The sequence below is a fragment of the Podarcis gaigeae genome (genome assembly GCF_964106915.1).
Source record: "Podarcis gaigeae genome assembly, chromosome: 11".
Classification (NCBI taxonomy): domain Eukaryota; kingdom Metazoa; phylum Chordata; class Lepidosauria; order Squamata; family Lacertidae; genus Podarcis; species Podarcis gaigeae.
The window spans coordinates 48,871,666-48,891,575 of record NC_139687.1 but is presented as its reverse complement, the minus strand read 5'-3'; the positions used below and the strand labels follow the sequence as shown (position 1 = coordinate 48,891,575).

The 19,910-nt window shown below is 40.5% G+C and overlaps 1 protein-coding gene and 1 long non-coding RNA gene across 5 annotated transcripts in view; one reads left to right on the top strand and one right to left on the bottom strand.

Annotated features, from left to right (window-relative positions):
* LOC310827218 overlaps window positions 1–3,317 on the bottom strand; it is a 52,644-nt gene extending 49,327 nt beyond the window's left edge. For all 3 annotated transcript variants that reach the window (XR_014556223.1, XR_014556224.1, XR_014556225.1), the window contains exon 1: window positions 3,179–3,317. This is a non-coding gene — a long non-coding RNA (uncharacterized lncRNA). The remainder of the gene's footprint in view (window positions 1–3,178) is intronic.
* The window catches only part of TARS1 (threonyl-tRNA synthetase 1), a 203,012-nt gene continuing 184,974 nt past the window's right edge, over window positions 1,873–19,910 (top strand). Inside the window, exons 1-3 of one of the 2 annotated variants that reach the window (XM_083702679.1) lie at window positions 1,873–1,948; window positions 5,618–5,670; window positions 8,581–8,631. In XM_083702679.1, the coding sequence (XP_083558805.1) occupies window positions 8,605–8,631 (27 nt within the window). In that variant the 5' untranslated portion in view covers window positions 1,873–1,948; window positions 5,618–5,670; window positions 8,581–8,604. Of the gene's footprint in view, window positions 1,949–3,013; window positions 3,154–5,617; window positions 5,671–8,580; window positions 8,632–19,910 lie in introns of those variants that run through there. The other variant, XM_083702680.1, reaches the window with a different exon arrangement.

The window sequence follows — 19,910 nt, the reverse complement described above, 5'->3', positions numbered from 1 at the left end:
CTATGTAAGTAAAGGATACTAATTCCTGTAGGAAGCATTAAAATGATATTCTTGGTATTGCCAATGCACTGAGAGCAAACCCTCAGGATTGATGTGCTTCCATCACCACCGTGCATAACCACATGGTGTGTGGAGCCAGCACACTGCATGTTCTCCCCTTCTGGCAAAAGACTTTCTAATGAGAAAGCCTTATTTCTATTACTACCTGCTGATAATAATTATGAGCATTTTCCTTGCTACTAGAGAGACTTTGACACATGTATAAGGCACCTTTCCAATCTGACCAAGGGCAGTATTCAAGTAAATAATTCCGTAAGTAGAAAGTATTCTGTTCAGGCCTATGCTGAGCCTGTCTGAGGCCCAGAGTGGAGTTAGAATGAAGTTCTAAACTGAAAAACATATCTGGTCCCCAGTACGGTGCCTTGATTCTGCTTAGCCCTCCAAGGTCCAGAGCAAGTGAAGCTGGCTGCCCCCCCCCCCACCATGGGCCTGCTTCTTCTTCCACAACAAGACTTCCACCCCCTTTCCTCTGCTTGCCTGTCCCCAGATGTGTTCTGGAGGGTTGGGGGGACCCCATAACAGATGTAGTGAGTGTGCAGGGGGGAGGGGGGAAGTCCCACTGTGCAAGTGGAAATGGTTCTGTTCATGCAACACTGCCCCAAGCAATTGCAGCTTGCTTCCACATATGTGAGATTCCAAACATCTGAAAAAACAGCAGGTCTTTGTGAGTCACCATCTTTTGGTATGCTTTCCCCCAACAATGCCTGGCCTTTCTTCTTATTGCTTGCCCTTGTACCCTGAACACTCTACTTTTAATTCTGCTGCTGTTATTGTGAATCATTTCATACAGCAAAACAGTGATTCTGTTTTTCTGAAAAAGGTAGTTATTGGGGAAATCATTTGCAAGTCATACTGTAGACTTGGCAACTTGCCAGCAATCCATTATGAAGTGATCACCGTCTGTTTAATGGGAAATCCCAGTTCTTATTCCCTATGGGGTTTTTGGTAGGTCTGAAGTATATCTTTGTGGTTAGGGGGAAAAGACATTTACTAAGGAAGCAATGTGTTATGACCTCAGGCAGTGTGCCAAGTGCAATAAAAACTCACTTTTACATGTCATTTACGCATTCAGAAAGATTTAGAGAGACTCTGCTGCATATCTCTTCATACAGTTGCCAAACTTCTGTAGGCTCTTATCCTCAAATATAATGAGGCAACATCTAACACTTCTCTGTAGACCAAGAGTCAGGTTTTTTCCATCTAGGTTTTCCATTGTGTATTTTCCCTTAAAACACTGCTGCTCTTTGGTATCTTAGGGTGCAGAGTTAGCAGAAGGAAAACCCCTCCCAAACTGATTATGTATAACTGTTGACTGCAATAGTACTGTGTTTGGAACACTTTAATCCACCAGCAGTAATATCCACAGAAAGCAGATAAGCAGATACTTTTGTATCGTCCATGCTGCCAAGTCAGTTTACTCAGTCATGTGGACAGTGAATTAATTTACAAATGTGGCAAACTACTGCTGCAGATGCTGTTTCATAAAACCTCTTACATTAACTACGCCTGTGTGGAGCCTGAGTTGAGAAACCAGGTACACCCCATACATTTAAAGCACATGACTTCTCCCAAAGAATTCAGGGAACTGTGGTTTGCTAATAGTGTTGGGAATTGTAGTTCTGTGAAGGGTGAACTACAGTTCTGACTTTTTTTTTTTTGCAGGTGGGTCCTGTCCTTTAATGCACTTTAAACATATACGTAGTTTGTACTCAGCCGAAGTAGCAAGGAACCCATGTCTCTAAATGGAAAAGACCACAGGAAAAGGGAAAAGGAGCTGCCCAGGATTATAGGGAGGGGTTTGGGTTGCAGAGCAGGAGAACAGGGGAGCAGAAAAAGCAAAGACATGTAGTGGGGAAAGGGCTGCTCTGGAAAGTGGAAGCAACAGCAGGTATAGCTTTGCTAAACAAAGGGGAATGGTATTAAGAAGAGGCACCAAAACATCGTTAGGAAAGAGGGAGGAAGTATGACTTGGTTGATATCCTGATGGTAAATCTCTTTGGTCATATACAGTGGTACCTCGGGTTACATACGCTTCAGGTTACACACGCTTCAGGTTACACACTCTGCTAACCCAGAAATAGTGCATCAGGTTAAGAACAGAAATCGTGCTCTGGCGGCGCAGCGGCAGCAGGAGGCCCCATTAGCTAAAGTGGTGCTTCAGGTTAAGAACAGTTTCAGGTTAAGAACAGACCTCTGGAACAAATTAAGTACTTAACCCGAGGTACCACTGTAAATGCATCACTACTTTTAACTTGAATTTTGTTATTTCTCTTTTACACACTGTGATGTATGAATTCAGATAAATGTATGAATGCCTGTTCTGGGTGAGTTGAAGTGAACTGAAGGAACATTCCAGACTCTTGTTTCTGGACTATCAAATTCACATTGGAATAGGACCCTTAAACAAAAAATGGATATAAATGCTCTGGGATTAACAAGGCAGCAGGGTTGCAGCCTTGTTGCTGAGATCAAAATAGGACGTTTAAAAGCACACACTGCAGGAAAGAGAAAACATGGCTCCTCCTCCCCATTCCTTCCTCAGGCCTCTCTTTGCACAACCAATGAGGTATGAACAGGTGACAGCAGCAGGTTGGAAAAGAACAATCCTGACTTTCTGCTCGAATTGGAGATTTAAAAATTGTTCATATTGGAGCTGTACAGAGGCAACCCTGCAATCCAGGGAGTGGGGTTTTCTGCTAGGCCTCTGTAATGCAAGGTTTTGATAACCAGGAAGCAGCTCCCCAAGGCCCAGCCTCCATATTCTGAGGAGAAACTAGTAATGAATAAATTAGTGATAACTAAATAAATTCTGAGGAGGAAATTAGAAGTAAATAAATAATAAGTATGAGGGAGGTTTGCCTTGATTTTTAAACAGGAGTCGCTCAAAGCTTCGTGAACTGGATTGTAAACCTGTGATTTAAAAAAAAAAGGGCTGGGTCAGTTATTGGACTTATTAACTGTTCAGTTTGTGAAGTAGGATGGTTTCTTATCAGTTTGAGGACGGAGCCAGGATAATTTTGGTCAGAGGATCAAAGTGGGTTATAAGGCTCTGTGCAAAAAAATTACACCACATCACCCTCCTCAGATCTGAAGGTATGTGGTATACTCAGCAAAATACCTGATGCCAAGCTGGAGAAAAACTATCAAACGGAAAGCCAACATTTCTGCCAGTTGGTAACCCAGCTCCTGACGCAGATTATGAACCAGGGTTTGCGGTTTGTTTGGTTTTTTTCCTTCCAAGGGAAACAGAGAAGCTCCTTTGATAGCAAAGGATCACGAAAAGCAGCACTGCTGAATTCAACTTCCCTCAGTCTCAGGCCTGCTGCAGCGGACGTCTTTCCCTCCTCTTTCTTTTGGTATGTCTTAATTCAATGTGTTTCTCAGTCTCAGGCCTGCTGCAGCAGACGTCTTTCCCTCCTTTTCTTCCTTCCTTTTGGTATGTCTTAATTCAGCTTTGTGACATCTGTCTTTCCTTAGCTTGCTCTTTTTCATCAGACTTGCGTAAATTAGTTTTCTGAGAAAGTTCCGGGTGTAGGGCGTGTGGGTTTCTAGATTTTTAATGGTTCTCATTTTTATATGTAGACCGCCTCGAGTTCTGTCAGAGAAAAAGGTGGGGCATAAGTAAATAAAAAATAATGATAATAATAATATTCATGTTAATAAACCAGAGTGTTAGGACTCTTCTTCTCAAGGCTTTACAGTTTTAGAGGATTTTCAGGCTGAGGAACTGCACTTGTTTATAGAACTGAAGCTCCCTTCTCTTTATCCATTCCCCATGTGTCTGAGGGGAACAGAGAGTAGGAGCTCTCATTATGGTGACAAGAACATTTCGTTGTGATTATTTGTATGCTATTAATTTTAATCATATTTAGATAGATAGTTTTAATTCTATAAATGTTTAATTGTTTTTAATTACTCCATTTTCTATGTTTTCAGCGGTTCTTACTTTTACCTGCAAGCTGCCTTGAATCCTGTCAGGAAAAAAGGCAGGGTATAAATAAATAAGTAATAATAATATAATAACATTATGGTAATATAGAGACAAAAGAAAAGTACAGTGCTATTTAAACAGGTTGTAGTGTAGCACAACTGCAATGGAAAGTGTTTAGTGCAGTAAATTAGCACCCAACTTTTTAATGCTTTTTTAAAAAAAATGACAGACGTTTTCTGTAGATTAAGCAGTATGTGAATTCTGTTAAGTAAATAAAAGAAACACCTTTCTTTTAGTGTTCGCGTCACTGAAATATTGCCTCAGAAATATTGCCTCAGAAATTGTTCCCATTCATGAAGGAGAAAATTCTGCTAAGTGATATGCAAAGAATGATACAAAATCAAATAGATACAACTTAAATGGGGAAAAAAGGATTGGAGAAGATAGAGGTGGGCCAGGCAGGAGAGAGAAGATGCAGAGTTTATGTATATTCACTTGATATAATAACCATGGAGAAGAGCCATGGAGGAGACTCATGGGGGTGAGGAGCTGAATGAAAGTTGATTCCAGTCACTGCAGCAGAGAGGGGACTTCTCTGCCATTCTGTCACTGATACCTGCCAGGTGGAACAACAAAATTTGGGAACTGGTTTTGGGGAAGGAGGAGCACACCAGGGAACTACACATTTTGGCTTGTCCAACTAACCAGCCATTATTTATGCCAACCTGCCAAACTTTATCAATTCCTCTCCAGATGGTGGGTCTCCCTTGGGGTGCATCCAGACATGTGTTTATTGTGGGATTGGTCTCTTCGTACATGGTACGGTTTTTTGTTGTTGTTTTTTGGCAGTGTTGAAATGGCATCATCATTGAAATGCCAACCACATCCTCCCTCCCCACAATTTAATTAGGATTTACTCTTTCCAGCAAAAATCAATACTTTTGTTGCCCTGGACTTCAGAGCTGACTGAAAATTATTCTCTGATGGGTGACAGATCATCAAGTAGACCATAGTATTTAGAAATACCACCTGTATGATATACCCACACCACATTCCCCATTGTAGCTGCTGGTGGTTGGTTGCAGATTTGCAACATGATGGTGGTGTTCAGTTCTAGATCCATCACAATAGCAAGGCCCCTCTTGACAGCATCTCCATGACAGGGCTATGTAATGTGTTGTGGCTCTCGGTCAATGAGAGCTGTTTCAAATAACATTTCATGCTGAATTATACTTTCCCTGATTATCATGACTTTTCTTTGCGTGCATGGAAAATACTCCGCTTAACAGTGTAGGATTTTAATGACCATCTGTTGTTTTTTTAATGTGTGTATTTTAGTGTTACATTTGGCACATGAAATTCTAAAATGGCTGGGAGGAGGTGTTTGGAAAAGTTCAGTCCATATTTGTACAACTGCCACTGTTTAACGAACATCTCTAGCAACAGGGCAGTTTCAAAGTCTGAGATGGTATACTATTGTAAAAACAGTACAAATCTGTTAAAAACTGTCCAATGGTGAAATTCTAGCAATATACAGTTGTTTGGGTGCTTTTATATCTAGCTAATTTAATTAATATTGGTAAAATGGAAAATAGTTCTGAAGATTTACCCTTTGTCTTTTTGCAGAACAAGCACAACACAACAGTTAATATACAGTATACATCTTGATGCTAGTGTAGGTGAGTAACTTCCAGCTTGCCAAGCCTCTTTGAATGCCATGTGGCAGTTATTTTAAATAAATAAACTATCAACCCCCAGAGCAAATCTGTAAAACAGCCCTCCACATTTCTCTCTCTCCCTCAGCACTGCCTGAAATGGCTTGAGAAATGGGGGAAATAATTATAGGCAGAAATACTGAGCAGTGACAAGGAATTAAAAAGAGATGTTAGAACAAGGACTTCAGCTGGGATTCCTTAGGCCCAATTTAAACATTTGCATAGTGGCATAGTTGCTGCTGAAAATCATTTCTTTGTGGTCAGAGCTCCATGCAGCTGAAGAATGTTTGAATCCACTTCCTGTGCAGGACGACTGATCACATGGGAGGTAGACCCACAACCATCTGGAGCCCTGAGCATGGGTGAGTGATATTTAGCAGCAACTATGCTGTTGCACAAAAGTTTGAACCGGGTCTGAATTTTCTGCTGCTTCTTCCAACTCAGAGTTGGCTTGGGGTTGGGAATAGATATTTTGATGTTGCCAAGCGTGTAGTAGCCACCCTGGAAATTCTTTCTGAAGGACAGAATATGAATCTTAATTGGTTAATTAATACAGTGCAATACTGAGATTTTAAGATAGCAGTAGCAAGGCTTAGCAGAACTTCACAGAAGTGTAGGATTGCCAGTTTGCAATCCAGAGATTGAGGATACACAGAACAATTGTACTAATGAAATGACACAAGTGTCTCCTGGGATTTTTATTTTTATTTTTTATTTTTTTTGCTATGGCTGCTTGCCTGCCACTTGTCCTTGTGCAGTAGCAAGGGCAAAGTATGGCATGCAGCAGACAGAGAAGGAGAGATCCAAGAAATGAGCTTTACCTCTCATTTCACTGGTAAAGGTAAAGGTAAAGGTACCCCTGCCCGTACGGGCCAGTCTTGACAGACTCTGGGGTTGTGCGCCCATCTCACTCAAGAGGCCAGGGGCCAGCGCTGTCCGGAGACACTTCCGGGTCACGTGGCCAGCGTGACATCGCTGCTCTGGCGAGCCAGAGCCGCACACGGAAACGCCATTTACCTTCCCGCTGGTAAGCGGTCCCAATTTATCTACTTGCACCCGGAGGTGCTTTCGAACTGCTAGGTTGGCAGGCGCTGGGACCGAGCAGCGGGAGCGCACCCCGCCGCAGGGATTCGAACCACCGACCTTTTGATCGGCAAGTCCTAGGCGCTGAGGCTTTAACCCACAGCGCCACCTGCGTCCCATTTCACTGGTACAAATGCATTAATCTCTGGGTTGCAAACTATGTATGCGGGAGGCAACTGTGGGTACTTCTAATCATAGGTTGAATAGAGCCTCTCGGAATCTGGCAAATAACGCTTTGGACGTGACAGTCTATAATATCTGAAACACAACTCAAGCATTTCCCATAACTATATTAGAGGGAGACATACAAAACTCCCCATGCCAGCACATCTCTTGGATGGTGGAGATGTGTGTTTTAATAATATGGGGATGTGGGAGAACAGAAACACATGAGCTTTCTGTTCCTTCCTGCAAGAGAATTAAGCTGCATTTGACTCTCCCCCCACCCAAGTAAATCACAGAGGGACTGTCAAGTTAGACATTGATAAAGAGCCTACTTGGTGTAGCATGGTTCTCCTCCTCAGATTCTGATTGAGTTCTTGCTGAGGATGTAGGAGACTGTACATACTAGGTGAATTCGCAGACATGGACACCACTTGCTTATGTTTTCCTCTTTCTATCCGTCCCTTGAGTCTCTGACATGAAACTGTAAGGGGTGAGGGAATGGTTGGAACAGCTGACTGTGAACATAAACCCATAGTCATTTCCTCCTGCTGAAGCCCACCATTGACTTCTTTCTGGAAAACATGGTTGCTATGATCTAGATTGTCATAGAACAGCCAAGGCTTTTGGTTGACTGCTGTTGCCATGATTCATAGTAATAGCCTGAAGGAGAATGACACTCTGCCCATTACGAAAACCCTGAATGAATTGCCAGCTACCCATAAAGTGCTTGAGCCAGGGGTTCATAATTACTTTCATTAGTGAATATATAATTTGTTATAATTTTTGTGTAATCATGTTCCAGAGCCATATTTGCCAAACCTAAATCTTATAAAGTGTGTATTAATATAAACTTTAATGTAGAGGTTTGTCTCAAACTATCACATTTTACCTTTTGTGAAGCACAAACATCTCTCTTTTATTTGAAATAATATATATATTTTGACTTTCTTAGTAAAGTAAATAATTGACCAGCACAAAGTATAAGGTCTTCAAACTCAGATGGGTGAATATGCTAATTTTCTTTCTCTTTCTTTCTCATTTCTCCAATCTTCAATTCAAATCTCCACATTTCCACATCAGTTTGCATTTTTTTTAAAGTCTGCATGAAAATTCATCATTTTAGTGCAAATTCTAATATACACATTTTTGTAAGCAATTTTGTCTAATATACATTTTTTTGCAGAGCAATTAAAAAAGTTCCCTATTATAATGGATTTTTGTATGTTATTTTTATATGCACTATTTAGTATACAGTATGCACTTTTGAAAACATTACTTGGCTGAAAAACTGCATTGCAACATTTGGGCAAATGTGAATTTTGAAGAATGGCGGTGTTTTGGTTTGCATATTGTTTTGGAAAGTGTGAATTAGGTATTTTTGCCTTTAAATACAAACTTAATTAATTGCTCCTCCTTCCCTCCTCATGACTAGTTATTAAAGTACAAATTAACATGGCCACAGATTTTGATTCCTGATCCTCTGTTGTTTTGCGGATAGCAGGGCTGTACTAAATACTGCTGATTGTGGGCTGCAGATCAGTAATGAACATATAATTATTTGTGCCAGACAGAGGTTCAAGAACACTGTCAGCACTAACTTGAGACTGATTTCCTTTTCTAATACAGAGGAACAGAAGAAGCTGACTATTTATGATGCTTATCTGGGTGGAGCCCGTGGTGAGTGTTTTTCAGTTTCTTTATCACTTTTGTTAACACACTTTATTTTCCTGTTGGAAACATTATTTTTGGAGAGAAACTTTGCTGGCCACTTTTCTGTTTGTGTGCTGAGTCACTCAATCATACACACCCTAAGAACACTTATTTGGAAGTAAATTCTGTTGAATTTAATCAACCTTACATCTTCTATGCATCCACAGACTCTGCTATAATTTCCATTTCCTCCTGAACCTACTACAGTGTCTATTGTACCTCCTCTGTCTCTCTGTCTTTCTTTCTTTGCTGCAATCACATTGACACATTCCTGAAATCTTGTTGGTGTTTGTATCAGCTTCAGCCAAACTAAGCTTCAATGCATTCCACCAGAATTTCATATAAACCTAAGTACCGGCTATATTGTATAAAGAAGACAGGATGGTATGTATAAGCAATAACACACAGCACAGCAGGATGAAAGCTACCCTTGGAAGTCTTATATACATACTGCTTTGGTAACATCAGCATATACCACCCAAGGGGTGCAGCAGGATGCCATTTGCAACCTGAAGCTTGAAGCTGAAGAAGGAAGCAAAGGATTATCCCTCACTTCCCATGGAGATGCAGTTTGAGGTCAGTGTACATGCTACTCTGTGTACACTTAACTGGCAGAAAGCCCCGTAGTATTCAAAGAGGCTTCCAAGTAAACATGCACACAAGGGCAGCATTCTGCAGGCTACAAGTTTTGACTTGGCTACCAGGGAGAGCCAAAATATGTGGATCAGTGTTTGAAAGAGGAATCTATGGTCTATCAGTGGTTATTAACATTAGTAGATAAATGGAGCCTCCACCCTCAGGTGTCCACTGTGAGCAATTTGCAAAACACCTTGAAGATAAAATGACTTAAATCCATGCTAACTTGGAACCCATATATAAAGTTATGGATGCCCTCATGGTTCCCAAGTACCATAATGCATTTCAATTTATTCAGCCTGAGGAGGTGGACAAGGTCCCTTTCTTGCCGCTGGAGGGGCCTGGCATATTTTGTGGGAGGGGTTCTTAATGTCTCACATAGGGAGGGTGTAGTTTTAGTTGTCTTAAAGGATCCTTAATAAATAGCTTATACAGTGGTACCTCTAGTTACGAACTTAATTCTTTCTGGAGGTCCATTCTTAACCTGAAACTGTTCATAACTAGAGGCGTGCTTTTGCTAATGGGGCCTCTTGCTGCTGCTGTGCCACCGGCACACAATTTCCGTTCTCATCCTGGGGCAAAGTTGTCAACTTGAGGTAACTCTTTCAGGTTAACGGAGTTTGTAACCTGAAGCATTTGTAACCTGAGGTGTTTGTAACTCGAGGTACCACTGTAGTAAGATCTTTACTAAAGAAATATACCCTGTGTCTTACTGATTTGAATAACTATCAGACAGTTATAAAATCTACAATTTGGAAGGAAAGTGTTAGAGCATGTAGTGGGGATACTGGTATAGTGGTCCGTTTACTATTCCAAAAACTGTTTTTGTATTCCTTCCTATGGTGGCATCCACTATGCTCTTCTCAATTTCTTTGTGGTAGCTGACACTCCCTCAACCCTTGGTTTCAGATCACATAACACCAATATTGGAGCAACTTCATTAGTACCCTCTTTGTTTAATAATTTCAAACTACTTGCATTGACTTTAAAAGCTGTTAAAAGTTCGGAGCCTAGGTTTCTCAACCCCCACCCCTTTGTTGGAAGAGTATCTATTCATAGGACAGAACCCCCTGTTTTCCTTAGATATGATGTGTGGAAATTTGAGTTGCAGCCTTATCAGTAGTGGCTCTCAGTTGTGAAATTTCTTGTTCAGTGAAAAGTGACTACCCCACTTTGTCTGTCTTCAGGTGGCTAGTTCGAGTATTCTTAATTATGTGAAACTTATTATAGTACTGTATCTAAAATGTCTGGCTTTACTTTCTAATCCAATATCACTACTGGTAAAAATGTTTTAAATAAGTGAGGAGGGATAAAACAATTTTAAATAAATATTCATTGAGCCTTATTGTTTATTTATTTATTTAGTGTAATACATTTGTTACCTGCTGTTCATACTACGTTTTCACAAGATGCCTTACAATATCTGACAAAGCCAGCTAAAAGCGCATGCAATATTCCAATAACAGGTCATAAAATAATAAGCAGGAAACAATAAAATCACACATCCATTTCAGCAATACATTCAACACAGAAATTAAAATAGGCTGCCAAGAACATGGAAGATGAAATTTCAAGAACAGTAATCCTATCCCAATTCCCAGAACTTTTTAGCTATTTTGCATTGCTTTGCTTTCTCTTGGTTTCATATGGTTTGTTTGCCATAACATCTTTTCCTTCATTCAATTTTTTTGGGGGGAGGGGCAAGAGAAGACAAAGGCAGCTTCTATCCTTTCTAAAAAATGTTAGACATTATTTCAATGCAAATGCTGAGTCAAATACTCTTATTTCTCAGGTTGGATTATCTTTGTGTTAAAACAAAAACAAACAGTACAATCCTAGTTATGTTTTATCTTTTGTATGTTTTCCTCAAAAACTAGGGAGGTATTATTATTGCAGACGATTTAAAAACATTGCATTTAAAAAGCGGGCTCCAATTTAATTTGAGAACAGAAAGTGACCGGTATTATAAGCTTAATGTTTTTAGGAAAGAATGTTTTTCCTTTTGGGTCCCCCCCCTCAATGTTTGAAACGTTAAGTTCAAAGAGAAGTTTCACACTAGTGCCTGCTTGAATTTCTGCATTTTTGGTCAGTAGATTTCAGTACTGTAAGTCTGTTGAGGTTCTTCACTAATGTACGGGCTCAACCCTGCATTAAGGGAAGGAATTACAAGCTGTAAATAGTTTGATAGTGAAATCTGAGCAAAGGGCCAATGTCAGCATTATATAGGTAATCTGTCCATTAACTTTTAGTACTTCAAGATACAAGTGACAGCAAATACACATAATGGTTTAATTATGTAAGGGAAAGTAAAAAAGTTATATTATTTCATGTCAGGATGACAGGCACAACAGGGAAACAAAAGATCCATGATGAAACTTATTTCCATTTAAGTGTTAATAAAATAATTACGAGTTCAGAAACTTTGCTAAACCCAAAACTTTGCTATGTCTTGCAGATAAGAAGGGTAGGATACACATGAAACAAATAAATGCAGTGTGCTTTTAACATTAATTCCTGATAAGATTTAAACACTTGTTTATAGAATTGTACATAGGGATATATGAAAGGAATAGGTCCAAGGCATAAAATGATTTTGAGATAACCAGTCTAACTGCCTCCAGGGTTGTAGCCTGATGACTGTTGATCTTCTGTTTCCCCTCTGGAACATAAATGTTCTGATTTAAGGGTTGTTGTTTTTTTGTTCTCATGATGAAAGGAAGGTTCTAATGAATACAAGAAAGGTTTTTGCCTTTCTGCTTCACAGCATTATTTGTATAAATGTCACATCCTTGCCAGGAAAACGATCTGGCCACCATAAGTAGAAAACATGGGTGTTTCTTCTTCTTTCTTTTAATGGTACGTTGTGTCCACAAATGCCATTCTTTTGCTAGCTGGAAACAGACTACATATGGCTTTGTCGTCATTGGAGGAAACAGCAGTGTGCTGTGGGACTTTATAAACGGTTTTCATTGATTTAGTTTTGTCCGTCTAACAGCTGCCTTCCAGCCCTGTACCCCTTACCCACGTCAGTGCTGCCGTCAGTCCAATTTTAAAAGGAAGATAAAGATATCTTTTTTGAGGGTGAGTGTTTAGTTCCAGGAGATGAGTGTATACATAGGATTTCATCCAGTTAAAATGATGGCTTCACCTTGGCCATGAATGGCCCTTTTACTAAAATGTAGGCGCTGATCACAGAAACTTAACAAAACCTAGCAAAAAGGGCATATTAGAAAACTATATATTTTGTGCCATATAACTTTCTATAACTTACCAAATTGTGTCTTCTTCAATAGTGATGTCTTTTGGCATTTACATTGTGTTTATTGCACCTTGTATAAATGAATAAACAAGGATTTTTTTTTACAGTGATTGTTATTGGCATACATTCCAATTCTCAGTACTGTTTTTGGCAAAGACTCCCTGAATGGGACATGGTGGTTTCCACAGTGTGCTGTACAAAGGGCACAATACGTAGTGTATTTTTACTAAAGCACTCTATCATAGTTTGAATATACCTAACTTTAGGTAAAAAGAGAATGAAGTGAAGTGTATGACCACCTCAGACCATTACCCAAATTGTTATTAGAGGAATTTCATTTACATCTACTTTGCTAGGCATAAAATGCTATACAAATGTCTAGAATGAGCACTTACACCTTCCTTTGTGGACACCCTTTGGGGGACTGCGCACAGCACCTCTGGCCACATGGGACTTACCAGGTGGTTGGGCTAACCTGTCTCCCTGTGCTAGTCATTGGGGGCTCCTGCCAAACCCCAGTTAACCTATCAGCACTGTTGGGAGGCGGGGCCAGTTGCATAAATAGGAGGCGGAACCAAAAACATTTTGATATAAAAACTTTCAAGCTAACCTGAAGAGAAACTATTTTAGACCTTATAAATGAGAAAAAACTGATAATAAACAAGAAGCAGGCCTGGATGAAAACAATGAGAAGTTTTAATTTATTACTTGAATAGCCTGGCTCTCTGTCTCCCTAACACAGCTACCACTGAGTCTGTTTGCATCAGTGGAAACCATGTTTGTTCTCATTTTAAAAAATGGCTAGAAGACCAAGCAAAATGTTGAAGTACATCATTTCTGGATCAAGAAAGAAGGCCACACATACTAGGGAAATGAGAAGGTTAGAGTCCAGATGCTAGGCAATCCAATTTAATGGAGAAGTAGGAAGGACAGCAGTGGCTTGGCTGACCTAGGGGCAGTAAGGGTGGCAAAGGAATGAAGCTCTGCTCTTTCCTTCTGATTAATTTCTCAGAATTGGAGTGTAGAGTGTTGGAGCTTTACGGAACCCCATTCCTTTATGGAAATGACAGCGGAACAGTTTTTTTTACTTTCTTCACAGTTTCACCATATCTGAACCCCAGAGAAGGCTGTATGCAGATTCACCCTAGGTAATTAAAATGATCACTATCAGAATATGCTTAAAATGATAAGAATAGGGAACAAAGTTGTTTGGAAATATTTTCAAGAGTAGGTTTATATAAAAAACCTCATCTGGATTTACTATAATAGGGCTGAAACTATTAGTGTACAAAAATGACACAATTTGTAGCTGTTTGCCTTTTCTCTTACAATCTCAGCAGGTTCATGCTTTGAGCTGTTTCCTCTTGGAATCTAACTTCTTGAGTGTTTCTCACAACTATTGCTAAATTTAGACATAAATTTGAATTAAAAAGAAAACAAAGGAATACCATGTGTTTGCTCTCTCTGGCTATTTTATCATAACTGACCTCTAGAACCATTAACTGGTTTTCTTTTTGGAAATTTATTGGGCACTTGTCTGTCTTGTGTTACTGACTATATATTGCACAGTAGAAGAAACTACAATTGGGTGAATTCTGCCAGTATATAGAGCATAAATGTTATTGAGCATCATTGTACAATTCATATGAAAGGAATTCCAGCTGGATTTTGTTGAGGCTCAAACCGCAGCTGATCTGAAGACAGAAATTCACCAATGTATTAAAAACTTAAGAACAATTCATTTTCTTACTTATTTTGGCCTTACTGGGCTTTGGGGGGGGGGGATAGGGGTAACTGCTCACTTTTTAGGAAGGGATCAGTGCTATATTCTTATATTCTCTTTGAAATAGCTCCTCCTTCCATCAGTAGTCATTAGGATGTGCAAAGGGATAAATGGGAAGCAGGGCCCTTCCATCAGCTCTGCTGTATTTGGCTCCTCCCCTTCTCTGTACTGTTTCCATTTTATCTGGCCATTATAAGAACACTATGTAAGACTAACTGCTTATTCACACTTCCTGTTGTCCACTGCTTTTAACTCAGGGAAAACTGCTCTTTAGTGGTACTTCACTATTGAAATAGTGGTGAGCTTATGAAGCTAAGAGTCAAACTACATGTTACAGTATGTATAGTTAGGAAACATGTCAGGGCTTTTTCTTTCTGCAATTGCATTAAACCTGCAATGTGCAGGGAGGTACTCCCCAGCTGGGATCCTACAGACTGTGCATCTAGAAAAAGCTCCCAAAGGTTCTTAGGTAAGTATGGTCAATAGTATACCACATACACTTTAGTTGCAAGCAGCATGTACACAAGGGTGAACAGAATCTAAGCCACTGCTTGACCTGTTACAGTATCCTTGCTTCACTGTGCTGACCTTGAGAGATACCGGGCATGATTGCAGTTCAAATGGTGGAACTCCATGTATACACAGCTTCCAAGGATTCAAATGTACATGTGGATCTGCCAGACTAATTAATAACCATCAGTTCACATCAAGCTTCCGTGCTGGCCTATGTAAAATATTGCTGGGGCAGGAACATGATCCTTGTGAAGTAGGTCATTATTAACTTCATTTTATAGATTGGAAGCTGGGTGTGAACAGCAGTTATTCAACCAGGTCCATATAACTCGCCTGTGGCAGATTTGGAGTGTAAATGCTGGTCTCCTAACTCTAAGCCCAATGCTATATCTATTGGACCACTCTAGCTCATGTCTATGAGAGTCAAAATGGTGCTAGAGCTAAGGAAGGCCCTTAATTATTTTTAAATATTATAGTCTAATGCAAGCTTTTCTATGAGCATTTTTCAAATAACAAATAGCCACAGGAATTATTAAGGCACAGGGTTTCAAAATGTCAAATGTAGTTCATTGAGAGGATCACATATATTCACAACCTGTGATTGTTTTGTGGTTATGTGTTAAACGGTCAAACTAATACCAAGATTGCCACGAAACACCCCTTGGAAAATATACATAGTGTATGCTCTGACACATGATGACTGGCTTTTAAAGTTTTATTGCCTCATTTAGTTTACATATTTGAATGGTTTTGAAAATAATCATTATAAATGTAAATTTTATCATTTCACCACACCATGGGGTAAAACCTGCTGTTTTTAATAGATTTGGGACCTCTACTTGAATGTTTATGTTGGTGGAAAACCAAGTTGAATATGAAATACATGTTTTGCTAAAACCCATGTGAAACCTCTTTAGCCTTGTTTACATACCACAGTTCAAAGTACTGTACAACCAGATTTCCATGGAAGTGGGAATATATGGTACAAGTACCTAAGGAATTTCAATATGGTGTGGTCTAGCAGGGTGGGAGTTGCTAAAAACTGGGTGAGTATGACATAAATAGATGAGCTCATTCCTGTTATGTAGAAGCGTAGTTCAACTTAAACTCTGCAGTTGCCCCAGAACTAGGTGCCTGTTTTGGCTTTGGTCTGAGCAATGAGTGTGGTGCTGCTGAAAAAGAATCAGAGTGCTTTAAGCCACTCTTCTCCCATAATAGCAGTCTTTAGATGTAAGTACCAGCCCAATTATTTTATTTATTTATTTAAATCATTATCAGTAGATCTTGAAGCAGTTACTATATTAAAAAATATCAAGTACATAAATATACAATAAATCTCAACAATTTAAAGTAGGGGTAAAAATCCAAATATATATACATACAGCACAATATATTTATAACAATAATCGTATCAATATAAATTTCTATGTGTGTGTCACTTGTTAAACATAAATCAAGCATTTTATACACACAAATACACTCATAATCTCTTTTTCATCAACTACTCTCACACACATATATGGCCATTGTACTTTTCCCAGGGTTTTCTTTCCCTCCTTTTTTCTAGCTGCAGATATTCTACCATTAGGATTTGCCAATCTTCCATGTTGGGTATTGATGTGTTTTTCCAATTTCTTTCAAAGAGCATATCCTTTCATAATAACATCAATAACCACCAAACGTATCGATAATAATAGCAGGCAGCAACCAATAGGAATAAAAGTTTCCACACTTCAGAAACATCAGTGACTCCAACCCACGTCTACCAAATGAATAGGCAGTCATGCCCTGTCCCACTCACTTTCAGCTACAGGAGGGAGCTGATCTATATTAATGCAGGATTCCACCCAAATGGGGTGTGTGTGTGTGTGTGTGTGTGTGTACAATTCCAAAAATGTTAAACAACCAAATCATAACATACATGGTACTCCCCTAACCTCACCAACTCAAGCCTAGCAACAAACACTAATAGTTCTCTTCTTCATGATTAGACAAATTCATGGAGGATAAGGCTATCAACAGCTACTAGCCACGATAGCTATCTGGGGCAGTATATTTGCGTGGACAGGCGGAGTCCCCAGATCCCAAGCGGTCCCCCCCGTCATGTGGAATAACGACTCAAGACAACGTGCTATGGGATTAAATTGGCCACAACTTTATTAAATTTCAAATGTGGGTAGACCTTGGCTCAGGCATTGGGCATTCTCCCTCCCCAGTCCCCAGCCGGGAACCTAGGGAGCATCAGGGTTATCCAGTGTGTGTGTGGGGGGATGGGCCGGCTCTGGAGAACATATGTTCAAGCAGAGATAGCCGCCCCTGTTATGCCGCCGCCGCAGGGGAGAGCAATGACGACCTTTCGGCGTACGGTCAAACCCTCCCTTCAGAAACCCCTTTAACGGGGAACCCTGGTATCACTGCCGCAAAGAGGAAGATGGACTAAAGGATTCCGCCCAAGGCCTGATTCCGCCAAAGTTGTGACTTTTGCTATGGGAAAGGCGAAACCTGCCAATGCAGGGAAATTCCTTTCCGGCCCTTTAACAGCGACCTTAACGTAGCAGCGCCCGCATACCTGTGAAGAAAAGTTAACCTGAAAAACCTGTGAAGAAAAGTTAACCTGCAAAATAATGCATTAACTGAGGGTGGGTAGGGTGGGAGAAGCTCTGGAGCCAAGTGAGGATTCCCAGGTAAGATCCTCGATTGTGTGGGCAGGTGATCCCTACGTGGCCTGGTCTCCTTGGCAACGCTTCCCCCAGGTGGGATTGGACAACTGACTGAGGTAGGCGGAGACCTCCAATTATCCCACCTGAGGGAAGGCGAAGCCAAGCCTATGCTGATGGAGCCGCTCCAGATCTAGGGGCTGCGCGCGTCCACGCAAAGGGCGCTCCTCGTTTTAAGCGGGGAGCGGTCATTCTGAATTTCAACTTTGGGAATCACAAATAGGGAAAGTGTTGTTGTGCTTAGGTCCCACTTTTGACCTTTCCATGGGCATCTACTTGACTATTGTGAGAACAGGATGCTGCAGTAGATGGGCTGATCCGGTGGGGCTTTTTTCGTGTTTCTTATGTTTGTGGTAAGAATTTACTTCTGAACCACCTCTTCGTTTCCCAGGTGAGGGAACATCTTTAAATAAAATACGGGACCAAGAGAATAAAATCAAGTCCAGCTCCCAGTTAGGGACCCGGTTTATTAACTACTATTGCAGTAAGACAGAGCTCAACTTAACGTGGTTGTTCTAGCCATGGTCTGACCAGCAGAGGCTGATCTTTGCTGGCAAGCAGCTAGAAGATGGTCACACCTTGTCACGTTCCCCCAAATTCCCTATGTCATCTTGCTTGTGGGATATCTCTAGTTCTGGTGTAATGTGAATATAGGATTGCTCTATCTATCATTTTTTATTCTTAAAGTGGTCAGTACAAATTCAAAAATATAAATAAAAGGCAGAAGTGTGAATACTGAGTATTTGGGATAGATACATTTCCTGCTACTGTTACGTATTGGACAGAAGCAGAAACAGGAGATGACCCTTCACTTAACACCAGCATTAACATAAATCTGATAAAATAAAAATACAACATTGATGCTTTGGAAAAAAACCCCATTTGCTTAACAATCTGATTCCTGCGGTGGATCATGGAGATAATTTACATTTTGAATAACCCTGTTCCAGTAACCTGCTTTGTGCCCTCTAGCATTCCTATTGGAATGCTTGTTTTTATGTGATTAAGCCTGGAGTTCAACCTGACCCTCTTGTAGTCAAAAAAACATTGACCCCATATATAAACACAACATTCCCGAAGCAGACTGGCTGACCCAATTTATAGCCAATTTGGAGATACTGCAGTTGTTACAATAATGCTAACTTTGGCTAACACAGAAATAATGAACGGTATCTTAAAGACTAATAAATATATTATTGCATAAGCTAGTGATGACCAACATAGTGTCTTCCATATGTTGTAGAACTCTAACTCCCATCAGCATAGGCGCCGACTCCATGGGGCCTGAGGGGGCCCGAGCCCCCTCAAAAATTTGTTTGGGGGGGCTCTGCCCCCCCAATAATTTAAGAAAATTATTAGTTATATTATGCTTTGTAAAATCACAAAATTATGTTGGTATTTTTTATTTTCCTTGTTTGACGATAGTTACCTTTTAAAATGCATTCAGTAATGAGTTAAAACAAAGCCACTCCCGATCTAGAGAGGGGGTGGGGTTGCGGGCTCTCGACCCATCAACAATCTCGCGGGGCTGGCGTCAGCCCCGCGAGAAGCGGGGATTCCCCCTAGCTCATTAATATTCACCGCCCACGGCGGCAGCCAATCGGCTGCCGCAAAGGGTGGGCCCTCACAGGTTCACTTAAGGTCGGGGCAGCCCGGGGCTCGCCCCTTTCGTTTCCCCAGCAGCAGCGGTTTGGAGGTCTTGGGCCCCCCCAATATTTTTTATAAGTCGGCGCCCCTGCCCATCAGCCCCAGCAAGCGTGGGGCTGAGAGATGATGGGAGTTATAGTCTAATTACATTTGGAGGACACCACATTGGCTGTCTTTGGCAATCAGAGTGACCTCACTGACCTAGTTCAACTATAGCCCCTTTTCCTCTTTATGAATAATTCTGTTTGTTTTTAACTACTCTTAATACTATATGTATCCTCAGAAGTAAGCCCCTGTGAGGTCAGTGGAACTTACTTTCAGGATTGCAGCCTCACTTTTGCATATTACGGAATGGTTTGCTAAAAGTTAAAAATTCAGACTGGATCAGTAATCTGTGAAAGTTTACAGCATAATGAATGTGATAGTCTTTAAGCTCTTTATTGTTTTTGCTTCCACAAACTAACATAGTCAACCCTCCAGAAATAATGGTGGCCCCAAGTGAAATGGAAAGTCACATGAATGGGGCTGACCTTCTGTTATAAATAGCAGCATCCTCTCCTGAACAGGGGCCAAGCTATTGTGCTGCAGTAGCTGATCATGCATAAGGGTTTTCAAGCAATACAGAAGGGACCACACCACATGCATATATGCTGGGACTGCTGAGATCTACCTGAGAATTCAGATTTGCTGA